Source organism: Stegodyphus dumicola, chromosome X2 (assembly GCF_044657685.1).
Source record: "Stegodyphus dumicola isolate Sdum_Otavi_A_Nest chromosome X2, ASM4465768v1".
In the NCBI taxonomy this organism is placed as follows: domain Eukaryota; kingdom Metazoa; phylum Arthropoda; class Arachnida; order Araneae; family Eresidae; genus Stegodyphus; species Stegodyphus dumicola.
Genome location: NC_140781.1, coordinates 161,706,544 through 161,720,308, shown reverse-complemented (window position 1 = coordinate 161,720,308; position 13,765 = coordinate 161,706,544). Strand labels below are relative to the sequence as shown.

At 30.3% G+C, this 13,765-nt stretch overlaps 1 protein-coding gene across 3 annotated transcripts in view; it reads left to right on the top strand.

Annotated features, from left to right (window-relative positions):
• The window catches only part of LOC118184174 (neuroligin-4, X-linked-like), a 314,614-nt gene that overhangs the window by 249,802 nt on the left and 51,047 nt on the right, over positions 1-13,765 (top strand). For all 3 annotated transcript variants that reach the window (XM_085809802.1, XM_085809801.1, XM_085809800.1), the window contains exons 3-4: positions 6,381-6,566; positions 7,638-8,427. In XM_085809802.1, coding sequence (XP_085665928.1) covers positions 6,381-6,566; positions 7,638-8,427 — 976 coding nt within the window. The remainder of the gene's footprint in view (positions 1-6,380; positions 6,567-7,637; positions 8,428-13,765) is intronic.

Sequence of the window (13,765 nt, the reverse complement as noted above, 5' to 3'; positions counted from 1 at the left end):
ACTATTAGGCGGCTTAAGGTTACTTTTATGGCTTCGTGTTAATCTAACAGTCATTAACTATATTGATCACATTAAAAGTAAAATTGCAATAGTGCTATTTATTTCAAGATACATATTATTTACATTTAGAGGGTTCCCCCCCACACACAAAAGTGTATATGTGACCGTATAGAAAAAATAAAATAATTCGAATATTAAATTCTTCAGTTTCAAACCATTTTCAAATCAAACTTTAAAATTTTTAGACTATTTCTCGTTAAATGAAAACATGAAACTATATCCTTTTAAAATAGTTCAAATATTCTCACCAGAATATTTAGAGTTTATATTCACATGATTTTATAATGTTGAAACTGCAATTAAATATGCATTTCAAAGAGTTTTTGAATATTTGGTGACTAACTGTATTGTTTAATGACTTGGATGAGAGGGTAAAAGCTAGTTGAGTTATTAACATTACGATGACATGAGATAATTCTCGACCTCATTAAATATATACCACTTTAAATATATTTTCTTTGAGCAATTATCGAAATTCTCATAGGCGTAATTTAAGGATGCAAAACTATAACTTGACTGCTGGTTTAATTAGTCAAAAGAGTTTAAATTCTTTCTAAATGGCTTCAAATCCCAGAGCAGTCATTTATTTTATTTACTCTAAAATGCCTGAAGCCATGAATTAATAAAACACCTTAGTGTGGATATTATTACTAAGCAGTCAGTCCATTACTTACAGCTTACTTGTTTCTCGAAAGCCAAAATATGAAACTAAACATGTGAAGTTTTAATTATCTTGTTCAATTTTAAGGCAATATAAGAGTAATTGAACTGTGGAAATGATTTTGCAGGAATATAGTACAGCATTGCTTTTATATTCTGGGAACCTCATTTAAAGAATGTAAATAATGTGGGGGTAGGTACGATAATATTACTTAAATAGTAACTTGTATAATACATTAACATAGTAAATGCAGTGCAAACTAGAGTTTTCTAAAAGCAATGAATGAATAAGCAGAACAATGCTTCTAAACAGAATTCCAATGTTATAAAATTCCATGCTATGATAAATTTTTACGTATGTTTTTTGCATAACACTAAAAATTTCACATAATTCGATAATTAAAGAATAAATATTTTAAATACTAAATAGGTAAAAAACTTTTCATTACAAATTATTAATCTAAGTAAGTAGTTTATAACAGAAAGAAGTATGCGATCAAAAGTAGGTGACAATAAATAAATTGCAATAGGAAGCAAAAAAAAAAGCGCAGTTGTTCTGAAGATGAGTAATTCGTTAATGCAAATTACTTCAAATTCAAGGTTTATATAAAAGACGTTTGCATGGGCTTCATCTGATTGAGAAAGATATGCGATAAAAATAATTTCAGCGCCATTTCCAAAAACGGTTTGTAGGGTTTACACTTAATTTGGTAATGCTAATTAGTTCAGTAACAGTAACAGAAGAAAGCTAATTATCTCTATGTCTGAAGCAATGACAAAGTCGTGAGAAGTAACATTTCTATTTACTGCAGAATTTCGACTACAGACTTTTTATTTATTAGAGAATTTAAAACACAAAAACACTCTCTTGGGTTACAATATAACTACAGCTCGTCGTGATGCAAAAAAATGTCAAATTTTATTCTTTGAACAGTAATCAAAGACTGCATATATTCTTACTATACTAGAAGCTGGCTCACAACTCTAGTAAGCATCAGAACTTAAATGTCAGCAGCAAAAAAACACAAAGCCGAATAATTGCAACTGTCGGAGCTGGCAGGAAACTAAAGAATAGCGTGCACGAGATGCCAAATACATACTCTATCTTATAATCCAAAAGCTTCAGTTTAAATACTGGGTACTCGTTTACACACTGGTGAGGAATGCAGAAAGCAAAAGCTCTAGTGGAGGCTTAAATTTTAAATAACTAGTTAAATAACATAAAATTTCCTACAAGTTATATAGTTTAAATTAGCAAAGATATTAGATTTTTCCAGAAACGTTGGAAGTAATCTGTAATATCTTATAATTCGAGTTAACATTTCTTAAAAGGTAGAAAATGTTCATTCGATTCCTCGAAAATTTTAAAATGCTGAAAATTTTGAAGCTGAATTTTTGACTATATATAGACGATTTCATGCTTTAGAAGTTCGAGACCTGACATATCTCCATCAGTTTCAATTATATTTGAGTAATCTTGCATAATCTTTATCTACTCTGTAATACTGTATTATTAATAAATAACCTGCTCAGTTTTCAAATTCGATGGTTATTAAATTTAATGAACAAAAGCATTTAATTTACAGTATATTATGGCAAAATAAAATAATATAATAGGTAAGAAAACGTATGTGAGAATATGAATATAGTTTTATACAGTCCATTTGTGCTTTATTAAATGAACTATTTATCTTTCTTTGGGCATAGGCTCCGCAGCAGTAAAAGTTGCTGAACTTCCGTAGTTAGATATGGGTTCAAAACGTCGCTACAAGTGCGGTTTTTCCATGCGTAATGTAGATACAACCCAGTTTTCCTTAGAAAATTTCCCATAAGCATATCTTTCGTTAGTTATCTTGCATGCTTTGCCGTAATCAAACAAATAAAACTTTATATATATAATGTAGTTATATATATATATCACAGGCAAATACATTAGTTGATTTATGTAATGTATATATACACAAATCACTGTTTAGCAAAACACGAGAATATCGTGTAATACAAATAGTTTACTACTGAAAATATATAAACGGGAATATCCAAATAAAACATTTTTCCAAACTTTTTATGTAGAAAAGTGTAGTGCTACTAAAAACATTTCTGTGGAGTTTTCACTTTTCTCCTCTCTTGAACACATGAACTATAACGAAAAATGTGATCACTTTTTATAATTTAGTAATTTAAAATATGTGTAGCATGTAATTTCTTTATGAATCTGCTAAGTAATAATTATCTTTAATAGCCTATTCCCAAAAGAATTCAGCTATTTTTCCTTTGTGAGAGTGTAACATTTTAATATTAATGATAATATTCATTTAGAAGCTTTCATTTTTTTCTCTTCTTAACTTCATCAAAAAATATGGGCAGAAATAGCTGCATGTTCTTGAAGCGCTTAGCTTGTTAAGAAAATGTTATCCTGATCGCTTTCATTCCAAAGACAAAATGAACAATGCCGAGATGTCTTATCCCTAGAGCGTCTGAAAAATATCAGAAAGAAGAAATGATATTTCTTAATGACGTTAATCTATATAGCTTTAGTCATTAATTGTCCCTGCAACGGCAGTGTCATGTCCAGCAATGTCAATAGCAATTAACTAAACCACTAATATGAGAATAACCTTCTGCTGTGGGCACGGATCTATACATCAAATAAAAGACTCTCCGCGAATGACATCATACTGTCAGTTTTAACTCTGCCATCAGAGGAAAAACGTAACGACAATATTCTTATCAATTATGTCCATAAATATAGTACCACGGCTTTGCACAACTAAATATTGGGTACTTAAGTGTGCATGTAACTGATAGGAACATAAATGGAAATAAATAGTATCCTTGGTATATATATATAATATGCAATTTTATGTACGTTTGAAATATTAAGCAGAGCGTACTGTAGTCAGATGTGCTCTAGCCTGAGTGAATCGCTAGCCTGAAGAATACACTGGTATAATGTATTAGACTATAAATAGTTTTCTAATATGCATAAGTAGATAGAAATTTTATCAAACTAGGGCATATGGTAGCAAAACTACCCAGGAGGGAATGCGGTGAAGGCACGAATCCTTCTATACTGACAGTTCGCTTAACCGTTAAAATCATCCGTGTTAAAAAAAAAAAAAAAGTGACAGTGATATTTCATCATTTGATTATTGGTGTTCGATGGTTGATATAACCTCCACTAAGCCTTACGTGCGAAGCTATTTATTGTTGATTTTGTTGTGCACAATTTTGTATGATTTCCTTAAATTGCGGAAACAACGCTCAATAATATCTCAAAAGGGTATCTGAAATTTCTTAAGAATAAAGATTATCCCCAAGACTATCTTGGTATTATTATTGTAAAGTTGATGGATTGGTCAAGGAATTCGAAGCTCGTTAGGAGTTTGCTTAAGCAAATGTTGAACTTCAAATACTGTGGATAGCATAGAACGCCATTCCGTTGCGCAAGCGAAGCTATTGATTATTTTTTCCTAATTTATGTTTGAATTTACTGGGCTAGATAAAAACCTTGAAATCTCGTTGTCGCACTCTGAAGAGTCTTATCTACAAAGTGTAAAATGCTGTGTAATTTTTTATTTAGTTATTTGTTTACTTCTTGATTTTTAGGATAATAGTTTTAGGATTGTTTTATGTTTAATCGAACTTGTGGCCATATGATTTCGATATAAATTCTTATTTCTATAAAGAATTATAAAGCTTTTATTTCTGAGGCCAACAACGTTTAAATTGCAAACCTGGCTCAGATTAAGTCGAGATTAGGGCAAATACGTGCCTAGTGAGCATTAGCGATACCTGGCAATCCCTTGTTAACTTGGAAACTTTCTGGAAGATTTTGGAAAATACATTTTCCAAGCTCTACGACCTATTCTTCAGGAAGCTTCTAGAAGCCCATACTACACTATGAAATTTACATATTAAACACCGATTATTTTTATTTCTCATGATGGTTTTATTAGGGTAAACTATTTTCAACAGAAGAGCTTTAAAAATTAAATCTTGTTGAAAACAAAAGAAGGTGAAACATAAAAAAATTTAGAAATGTTTACAAGAGTCTGAGTAAATTTATTTTTAAAACTTCTTTTATTTTTCTATTCAACACTTTACAGCTTTATATCAAATTAACATGTTTGTTCTCATATTTGCCTCGAGTGGTGGAGTTAATAATTTTTACTAAGTCCATTTATCTTCTGTGTTTACAATTCTTTTTAACTAAACTTATCTTCTTTAATAATTTCTTACGTTTTTCTGTATAACTATTGTTCTAGTTGCAAAACCGAATAGACCTTTAACAAACTTGCGAAGCAAATTTGAAGCATTTTCTGCGAAAATTATGTTTGTTGAGTATTGCTGCTTCTTTTAGTTACTTACCGTATATAGAGACATCATATGTTCTTATTTTATATTTAAATATTTTTGACTTGCATATTTAAAAAAAAGACTCAGTTAGTACAAAAAATATTCCAACACACTTTTAGCTATTAAAAGTGCCTTTGAAAAATAAATTTTTATAGAAGTTGTTTGGTAATTCCGTTTGTTAAAGTGTGAAATTGAGAGAATTTTTCGCTCACTAGCTAAAACGCATGAAGAAAGAGATACCTTGAGTTTCTGTCATTAGTTTCACACAATAAAAATTCCATCACAGATGAAGATGAAATTTATGTTTGTCATTTGCATTAAAACAGTTTAATCTTTAGTTCTCATACTTACTCTATCTTTTTCGTGAATTGAACTAATTGCGAAGACAATCCTGAAACGTATCACAGGTGGCAGAAGACGGGGATATTAATGTCTAACAGGTCTAAGCGTGTACGTATCCCACGTATTCCATAATATGGAAATACTAAGGATACTTTACTGATTGCGGATACTTCCACAATCTGTACATGCGTGATATCCCTAATAACACTCTGTCGGAGCGTATTAACAATGGATTTATACATAAGGTACAGAAAGTGGCAGAGATTCTGCTCATATAAAAACTTATCACAGTAAAGTTAGATTTTTCATCAAATTAAATTCTAATTTATTAAGAAATAATTATTATATTTTGTTACCGATGTTTCTATGTTTTCAGATAAAATAGTGACATCTAAATAGAATAATATATTTGCTATAAATGTGTCTGTTTCTTAATCCTTGTCTGCACAAAGTTCCTTATTTTTTTATTAGACTCGAGATTTCTTTAAACATAAGCCTCGAAATATTAAAAAGTCTCTCCTTAAAAATAAGCTCTGAAGAAAACGCAATAAATTTAGAACACTAAAAAAGGCGTGAAGGAAGATGACCATAATTTGCTGTTATGAGCAACTCGTAATTTTATAACACTTCTCAAATGAATGTCCATAAATTTAAAATGCCTCTAAGATAAAATATAAAACAAGACGTTCACTACTTTGGAAATAAAATGTCTTTCTTGTGTTAAAATTATTTTAAAATTGTAAATGTAATTAGGGCTAATTAGGACTGCTTTTTATGTTAAGAAATAATAGCGTTCGTTGATGAAAAACGAAGACTTGGAGTAAAAAAGCAAAGGATGTTGTAATTTACAATCTAGCATTAGTTTAAAATTAATTACACTTAATAACATTTATAGGTATACTTTCAGTAAAGATAACCTTAGCATATTGATTTTATCTCTTATTTTGAATTTTTTCCAGGTTTCCTTCCTGCTACAGAAGGATCTGCGAGGGGCAACTATGGTTTAATGGATCAAGTAGCAGCACTTCATTGGGTGCAGGAAAATATAGCAGGCTTTGGTGGAGATCCGAAAAATGTAACAATTATTGGACAAGGGCATGGAGCTGCGTTTGTTAATCTACTGATGATATCACCTATGGCCCGAGGTTTGAAAATTTATTTTTTTATTACATTATTGCTGTTTATCGGAAATAGCAAATCTAATGAAAATAATTTGATCTAGAAACTATGAGATAAAGTTGGAAAAGATATATGAAATATGTCTATCATTTAAAGTTCTGGTATAATGAGTCAGCCTGTGACATATTTTATTATATTTAAGAAGTATTACATCAATTCCATCTTCTGATTTTCTTAAAGCAAGCAAACTTAAATCACTAACTAATGATTCATATAATTCCATTAAAATGCTTCGAAGCTACATATCACTGTAGGACAGAGTGTAAATTCCTGACGTATCGTATATAAAAACGGTTCATTTGAACGCCCAGATGTTTTATTTATGTTTTGATAAACTTAGCAATAATAATGAAATGCCCCTAAAGCAGCAAGTTTTATGCAATTAATTATAATAGGAATTTAGAGCAAAACACTTTTTAAAACACGTTTTTCGATGAGTTATGTGTTAAAGTGCATATGCAACGCGTCTTCACACTATTTTCACTTAAAAGTCACTAATCAAATACTTCATTGAGAGGTAAAGTAAAATTCGTTGACAAATTTAATTTAACTTCATCTGCAAAATTACATATTTACTGATTAAGCATTTTTTGTTTAGTAATAAATTATTAAATTTACGTGCTATTTTTTATATTTTAAAGAGATTAAATTATTCCTAAATCCATAATGATCACTTGTCAGTTCAGTGTTAAAATAACGTTAACATACTCTTAGTAAGTTTTTAACGGAAGTTCTAGGTAATAAAATTTGGCATGTTACGTTTAATTAATATCTCTTTTAGCAAATATAATGCAAAACAATAAATCATATAGTCTTATAAATCAAAGTTTATTATATAGTGGATGGTTTTATTTGTAAACAATTTGAATTTTATCATACACATTCGCGCATGTCTTTAAAAAATTGACAAACAGCAAATCTTTAAACAATCTGGAATAAAATATGACAGCAGTAATAAATCCTAAATGCAAAATATATTAATTGATATTATATTTCTTTCTGCTAGAGGCAAGAATGATACCTTGGATCTCTTTCAGGTCTGTTTCAGAGAGCAGTCATGCAGAGTGGCTCCGCATTAAGTCCTTGGGCAATAGCTCATGATGCTCTAACCTACGGTCGTCAGGTATGCGGAACATTAAAATGTCCTACTGAAGAAAGTGCACCGATGTTGGATTGCATGCGACAACGCCCTTTAGCTGATATCATGAAGGTTCAGGTAGTAGTTCCAGAACATTTGTCAGCATTTGGCCCCACAGTCGATGGGATTGTTATTCCCGTGGAACCTCTGAAACCCATGCAAGAAAAAGATAGCATATTTGGCCAATACGATCTTTTATTTGGAGTTACTAAAGCTGAAAAATTTTACCACCTTTCTTCAAATGAAGAAAAGCACGGTATAGACCACGAAAGAAGAGATAGGATGTTGCGAACCTTAGTACGAAATTTGTTCAATTATCACATGCAAGAGATATTCCTTACGATAGTTAATGAATATACAGACTGGACACGGCCTGTTCAACACCCAGTAAGCATATTAGAAGCGACATTAGAAGCATTGGGAGATGGATTAACAGTAGCCCCAATTATTCGCACTGGTAATTACCATTCAAAGACGCATTCGAAAACGTATTTTTATGTATTCGGCTATCAAACCGAAAATGGGGACTATCCGCAGAGACATGGCTGTGTTCATGGCGAAGATTTAGCTTATCTGTTTGGTGCGCCTCTAGTGGCAACTTTATCACATTTTTCAAGAAATTTTTCTAGAGCTGAGATATCTCTTTCGGAAGCTGTAATGTCATACTGGATTAACTTCGCAAAGTCTGGGTAAGTAACATTGTCCTTAATGTTAAATCTTCTTTAATGTCAGTTAAAATGATCTTTTAAATTTCTTCGATAGCCAGCAAGTAGACAGCAAGTAAAGATTTAATATTAATTATATTCATGCTGCTTTGTTGTAACTGGAAATTAGAATTTAAAAGCTTCGGATTAGAACTCATTACTTACTTCTGTTTTTTATAAAAAGAGTAGATTCATCCTACTCTGATTGCAAATGGTAGTAACAATAGAATGTTTGAGATCGCACTCTTACTTCAAACGGTAGTAATGATTTGTTCGAGATCTAATAGAAAAATTGTTTGCGTTAAATTAATAAGAAGAGCAAAATGTTCCAATACTACGCTTACAATTCACATCATTATTCACATTTATTATCTTACGTTACTGTTAATTAGCATTAATTTATTCTTAGTTTCAAAGAGTTAAACTTTCTCTCAGAAGGAAAGAGACTAGTTTCTTTAAGTCGCTTCAGAGAAATTACATCTTACGAAAAATGATTATATAAAGTTGTGATTTATTTATAAATATTTATTTATAAAGTATATAAAAGATTTTCTTCTGAAATTTAAAATAAACGATGAATAAATAGGTTTCAGGACAAAGAATTAAGAAAACTTTTATAATAGCATAACCATTAAAATATTAAACTAAAAACTTTGTAATTGGAGCATTTTATCTATTTTTAAGAGGGAATGCATTTTAGTTCTAAAAATTCTGAAGGAAAATTAAAAACTCGTTAAATTGCTTATTCCTTCAAATTCTGGAATTTGTGTTGCGGTAGAAGTGAAAGAGTTATCGCAGCAGGAAATCCCTGTCGTAGGCACTGAGATAAACTAAATATCATTTGTAACCCATACTTTATAAATTTATATGTATCCGTTTTATATTATAAATTTATATTTTAATCTTAGAAATTTGAATAATGTACGCAAATTTTCTAGCATTTCTTTTGTCACTTACAGATAAATTCACCGTATTTAATTAATAACCTTTTCTCATATCAATACATTTTCACCATGGTTGCAATCACCAAGTATGTTATCCACCAATACGTTCTGACAGCAAAGAGTTTTTTCCATACCAATAGTAATTAAAATATACTTCAATGAATTTTTAAAATGCAAAGATTTTTGTTTCACAGTTTAAGCATAACACAGTTTAAGATTCACAGTTTAAGCATAACAATCAGAACATCAGGTTACTAATAAAAAAACCGGGTTTCCATTCCTGACAAGTCTACAGATAATATCTCAACTCTCCTTCAAAAATCCTCACAAATTATTTATGAAGTGTTCAGTAATTTGTAAAGGCATTTGTACTGAATAACAGTTGTTGACCTTTACGGCTAAATTTACATATCACTAAAGAAAACCTTACTGGTGTTCATTTTAATCCAATTCGACAAAATAAAAGGAAGAAAATTACAAATACTTAAGTCAAAGCAAAGCATCCTGAAACAGCATTTTAAATGAAACGCATAGTTGTTATGGTTGTATAAAAATGAGCTTTTCCATTGCAAAAAAGAGTCAATCTATTCGAAATAACAATTACTTATTCTATAAATATAGGCAGAGTATTATAAGTGGAAACATTTATAGCATTCATTTTGATGCGGGATTCAGATAATTTCGTTTAAGAACAATTCGATATACGTGAAAATCAATAATAGCAATTGAATGAAATGGTACAACCTTCCGTTTCAAAAGAATTGCATTAATAATTTAATGATTTTTTTAAGCTGCGCGAAATTCCGATTACCATCCTGTAAGTATCAATTGGTTTTAATTCTACCAATACGCTTAAAATAGATAAAAAAGAAAAACAACCACACCTGTTACAGTGAAGAAATATTGCTAGAATAACGTTATTCATGATATTTAATCTGTTCCTTTATGTATCATGAATTATTTAGCTCTAGGTATGACTTATGGTTAAGCATCTTTGCATATCATCTGAATTTCCCGAAAATGTGCGTTGACGCATTAAGGAAACTGAAGACTTAAATCTGGATATTTCAATACAGGAAAGCAGATTATTCCCACTTAAATTCTCTGATTTAATTTCAAACCTCAATCTAGGGGAGTAGAGGCAGCTATGTGAAAAGAAAACTGAGTTAATTTTGTTAGATTTAAACAGAGTAAAGGGGAATTTTAGAGCATGCTAAGCGTTCTAAGGAGCAAATTTAAGCATGATTGAGGCTGATCCATATACTAAGGAATGAAGTTTTCAAATTCACTAAAAATCATTATAAAACGATAATCCGCTATATCTGATAAAATAGAAGACATTAAGACATATTAAGACATCTTTAAATTTTAACAGGGAAAAGTAGTTCATTTCAAATTTTTATATATTAGATAAAATTGCAGCAATAGAGCTGTGTGAAACTATGTGAAATCACAAAAAAACGCCATCTTCCAGTATATGTTCAAATTAGTTATTTTGGAGAGTTTTCTAAACTAATATTTCATCTGGCTTTCTTTAATCTTTTTAAATATATTTTAACACTTTTTAAGTTCCCCATAGCTTTATAGTAATTTAGTTTAAATTTACCCAAACATATACTGACATATTGACTGAACAAATGGATTTAAGATTGAAAAGCAATATTAGAAAACTAAGTTTTCTTTTTTATGTTAGTGCGTTATATGTCACACCATCGAGTAAAAGATAATTACCCTCATTTTTAAGTTATTCAACTTATTCTATATCACTGAGATTCATGGATTTTTCTTTTATTTTAAAGTGAGAGAGTGCCAGCGGGATGTCATTTAGCATCCCTGTGTTGTGTAATAGGGTTTGATAATTCATTACAGGAGAAGCACCGTTAGCAATCCATCAAAGTCATCTAGTGAGGGCCCGCTCAAATTTATAAATATTCCCAAATGGAGTAGTATAAGTTCCAGTTAATTATTTTAATTTTACACTTAGCAACTTAATCAATCTAAAGTTTCACAAGAGGGATCATTAAACTTTAGAATAACTGAAACAACGTAACGAGACATCGGCAATTCTTTTGGGTGTGAAAATGCTATTTTACAGTTTATTTTTAATTTAATTAAATTCATTTGTAAACTGTCTGCTTTTCTTAATGATCTCTGCTGGGTTCTAGATAGTTTCCTAACATCTGACTAATATCTAAATAAGAGCTGCCACAGATTTTCTTTAATCACCATTGAATGAGTTATTTATAGATTAGTGGAAAACTGTTGTTTGTAAAATTGTATTCCAGATTAAATAATTTTAGTTAATCTATGTTAAAATCATCCAGTTCTTGAGAATATTTTATTTTCTGTACCCAACCGTAAGTGCCAAGTATTCATTTTCAAACACTCACATTGCTGAGGATATGAGCGACACGATTTGTTTTTTGATAAATAAATTATATTAGCTACCATTTGTTTTCAGACATTTGTATTTTCGAATATACTTGCATAAATCTTGTGCCGAATACTGAAACAGGCTTCAGATGTTTCATTATTAGATCAATTTTCTCTATTTTAAGCCCTTAGCAGAACATGTTAACAGTTACGTATCTAAAGTGAAGATAACGAAACGCTACAAATTAACGACAAATTCTGTTAGAAATTTAAAATCTGCTCAGTTTAAATTCTTCTTACATATTTTTAATATATTCGAAATATACAATATATTCATATTCAGTGAAGTCTGGAATCCATTCTAAGATAACACGAAGAAATCAAAGATTTATCCAATGAAAAATCAAACTAAACCCAATAAACAGTGAAATAAAACTTGAAAGGTATTTAGAAAAACAGTTTACAATAAATTTTAACTCTGTTAGAATCACCATTACAACAAATTTATACAATAGGTGATCAACAAGAAAGAAATTCTTCCTCTTAACGAGTAAAATATGTCTGGTCTTGGCCCTCCAAAGTCCACTGTAAGCTAATATTTATGCTATTGGAACAACGTTGTATTTTTAAGCGAGTCAAAATTTAATAATTTTTGGATCCGATGGAAGTATTATTATGAGGCCCAACCCAAACGAATGCTTGAACACGAAAACGCTATTGCCTATTAATTAAGTACGGAATTGGAGACGTAATGTTTCTTTGCCTATGGGAAGGAAAATTTTGTTTTTATAGGAAAGAATACGCATCAGCTTAAATCTCTAAATGTTCTTAATGTAAACCTGAAAGCAAATGCGTGAAGACGTGAAATGCAAAATGCATTAACGTTCTACCTGGATAATTATCCTAAACATATAGCCCCGAATGTCCGCTTGGAGTTATTATACAACTGTTCTGAAGTAATCAAAGCACCTCCATATTCTCCGTATTTAATTCGTTTCGAATATGTATGGAGTGAATAAAAGAAAAGTGTAATATTGAATGTCACGCTAATTTCACATTTTATTAAATATAAACTTTTTAGTCTAAGTGTCCGAATATTTATGTCAGTTCCTTTTCAGAATATTTTGAATAAATTATATTTTTACTAAAAACGTACTGAATAGTATTTTTACAAAATAAGCAGATTTTAAAAATGAGGTTCAATATTTGAAAGAACAATAAAGTCATTTCACTAATATTTAGTGACTACTATTCGCAAACAAACCTGAAAATCATAAGCGGCCGAATTTAAATATGAGCCACTGTAATAATTCTGTTCGAATCATTACAAGGCTAGTTCACTTTTTGAGTAAATCTTGGGTCGTATCTAACCTACCTTCACTCATTTGATCATTACTCATTCATTTAACTTAATGACTCATTTGGCTGAATGTTTAGGAGACAGAAGGAGCCTTTGTAAAAAGTGTTAAATAGCTTAAGTTCACGCCGGGAAATAATGTTATGAATCTTACTTCACGGCACCAATGTTATATCTTAAATTCCTATATTGTTAAATGTTAAATATGAAACTACTTGCCGTTAAAGGGAGTGATCGTATAGTGAAACGTGTACAGCATTTTTGCGTTGTGAAAAAAATGCATTCCGGGACCGCGCCGTGAGAGGATCGAAAACATAAAACATATACAAGATATAAAGGAAAAGTTCATATTAAATATATAAAAAAACATACTGTAAGAGGTTCCAGATTAAATATCAGTTTATTCAATTACAACACAATAAGAAAAATCTTAACCTCATCTGAGAGTCTGTTCATTTAAATTCATAAAAAAACTTAAGGTTTGTCTGGTGATTTAAAAGAACGGAAAGGGAAACAATTTAAGGCCTGAGAGTTAAATTTTAGATTCGACGTTGTTTTTTTTTACTGCTAAGGACGTTTTTGAAAAAACTTGCCTAGGGTTCAAACACACCAAAAAAAAAAAAAAATACAACTTAGCTTGAGGGGACAT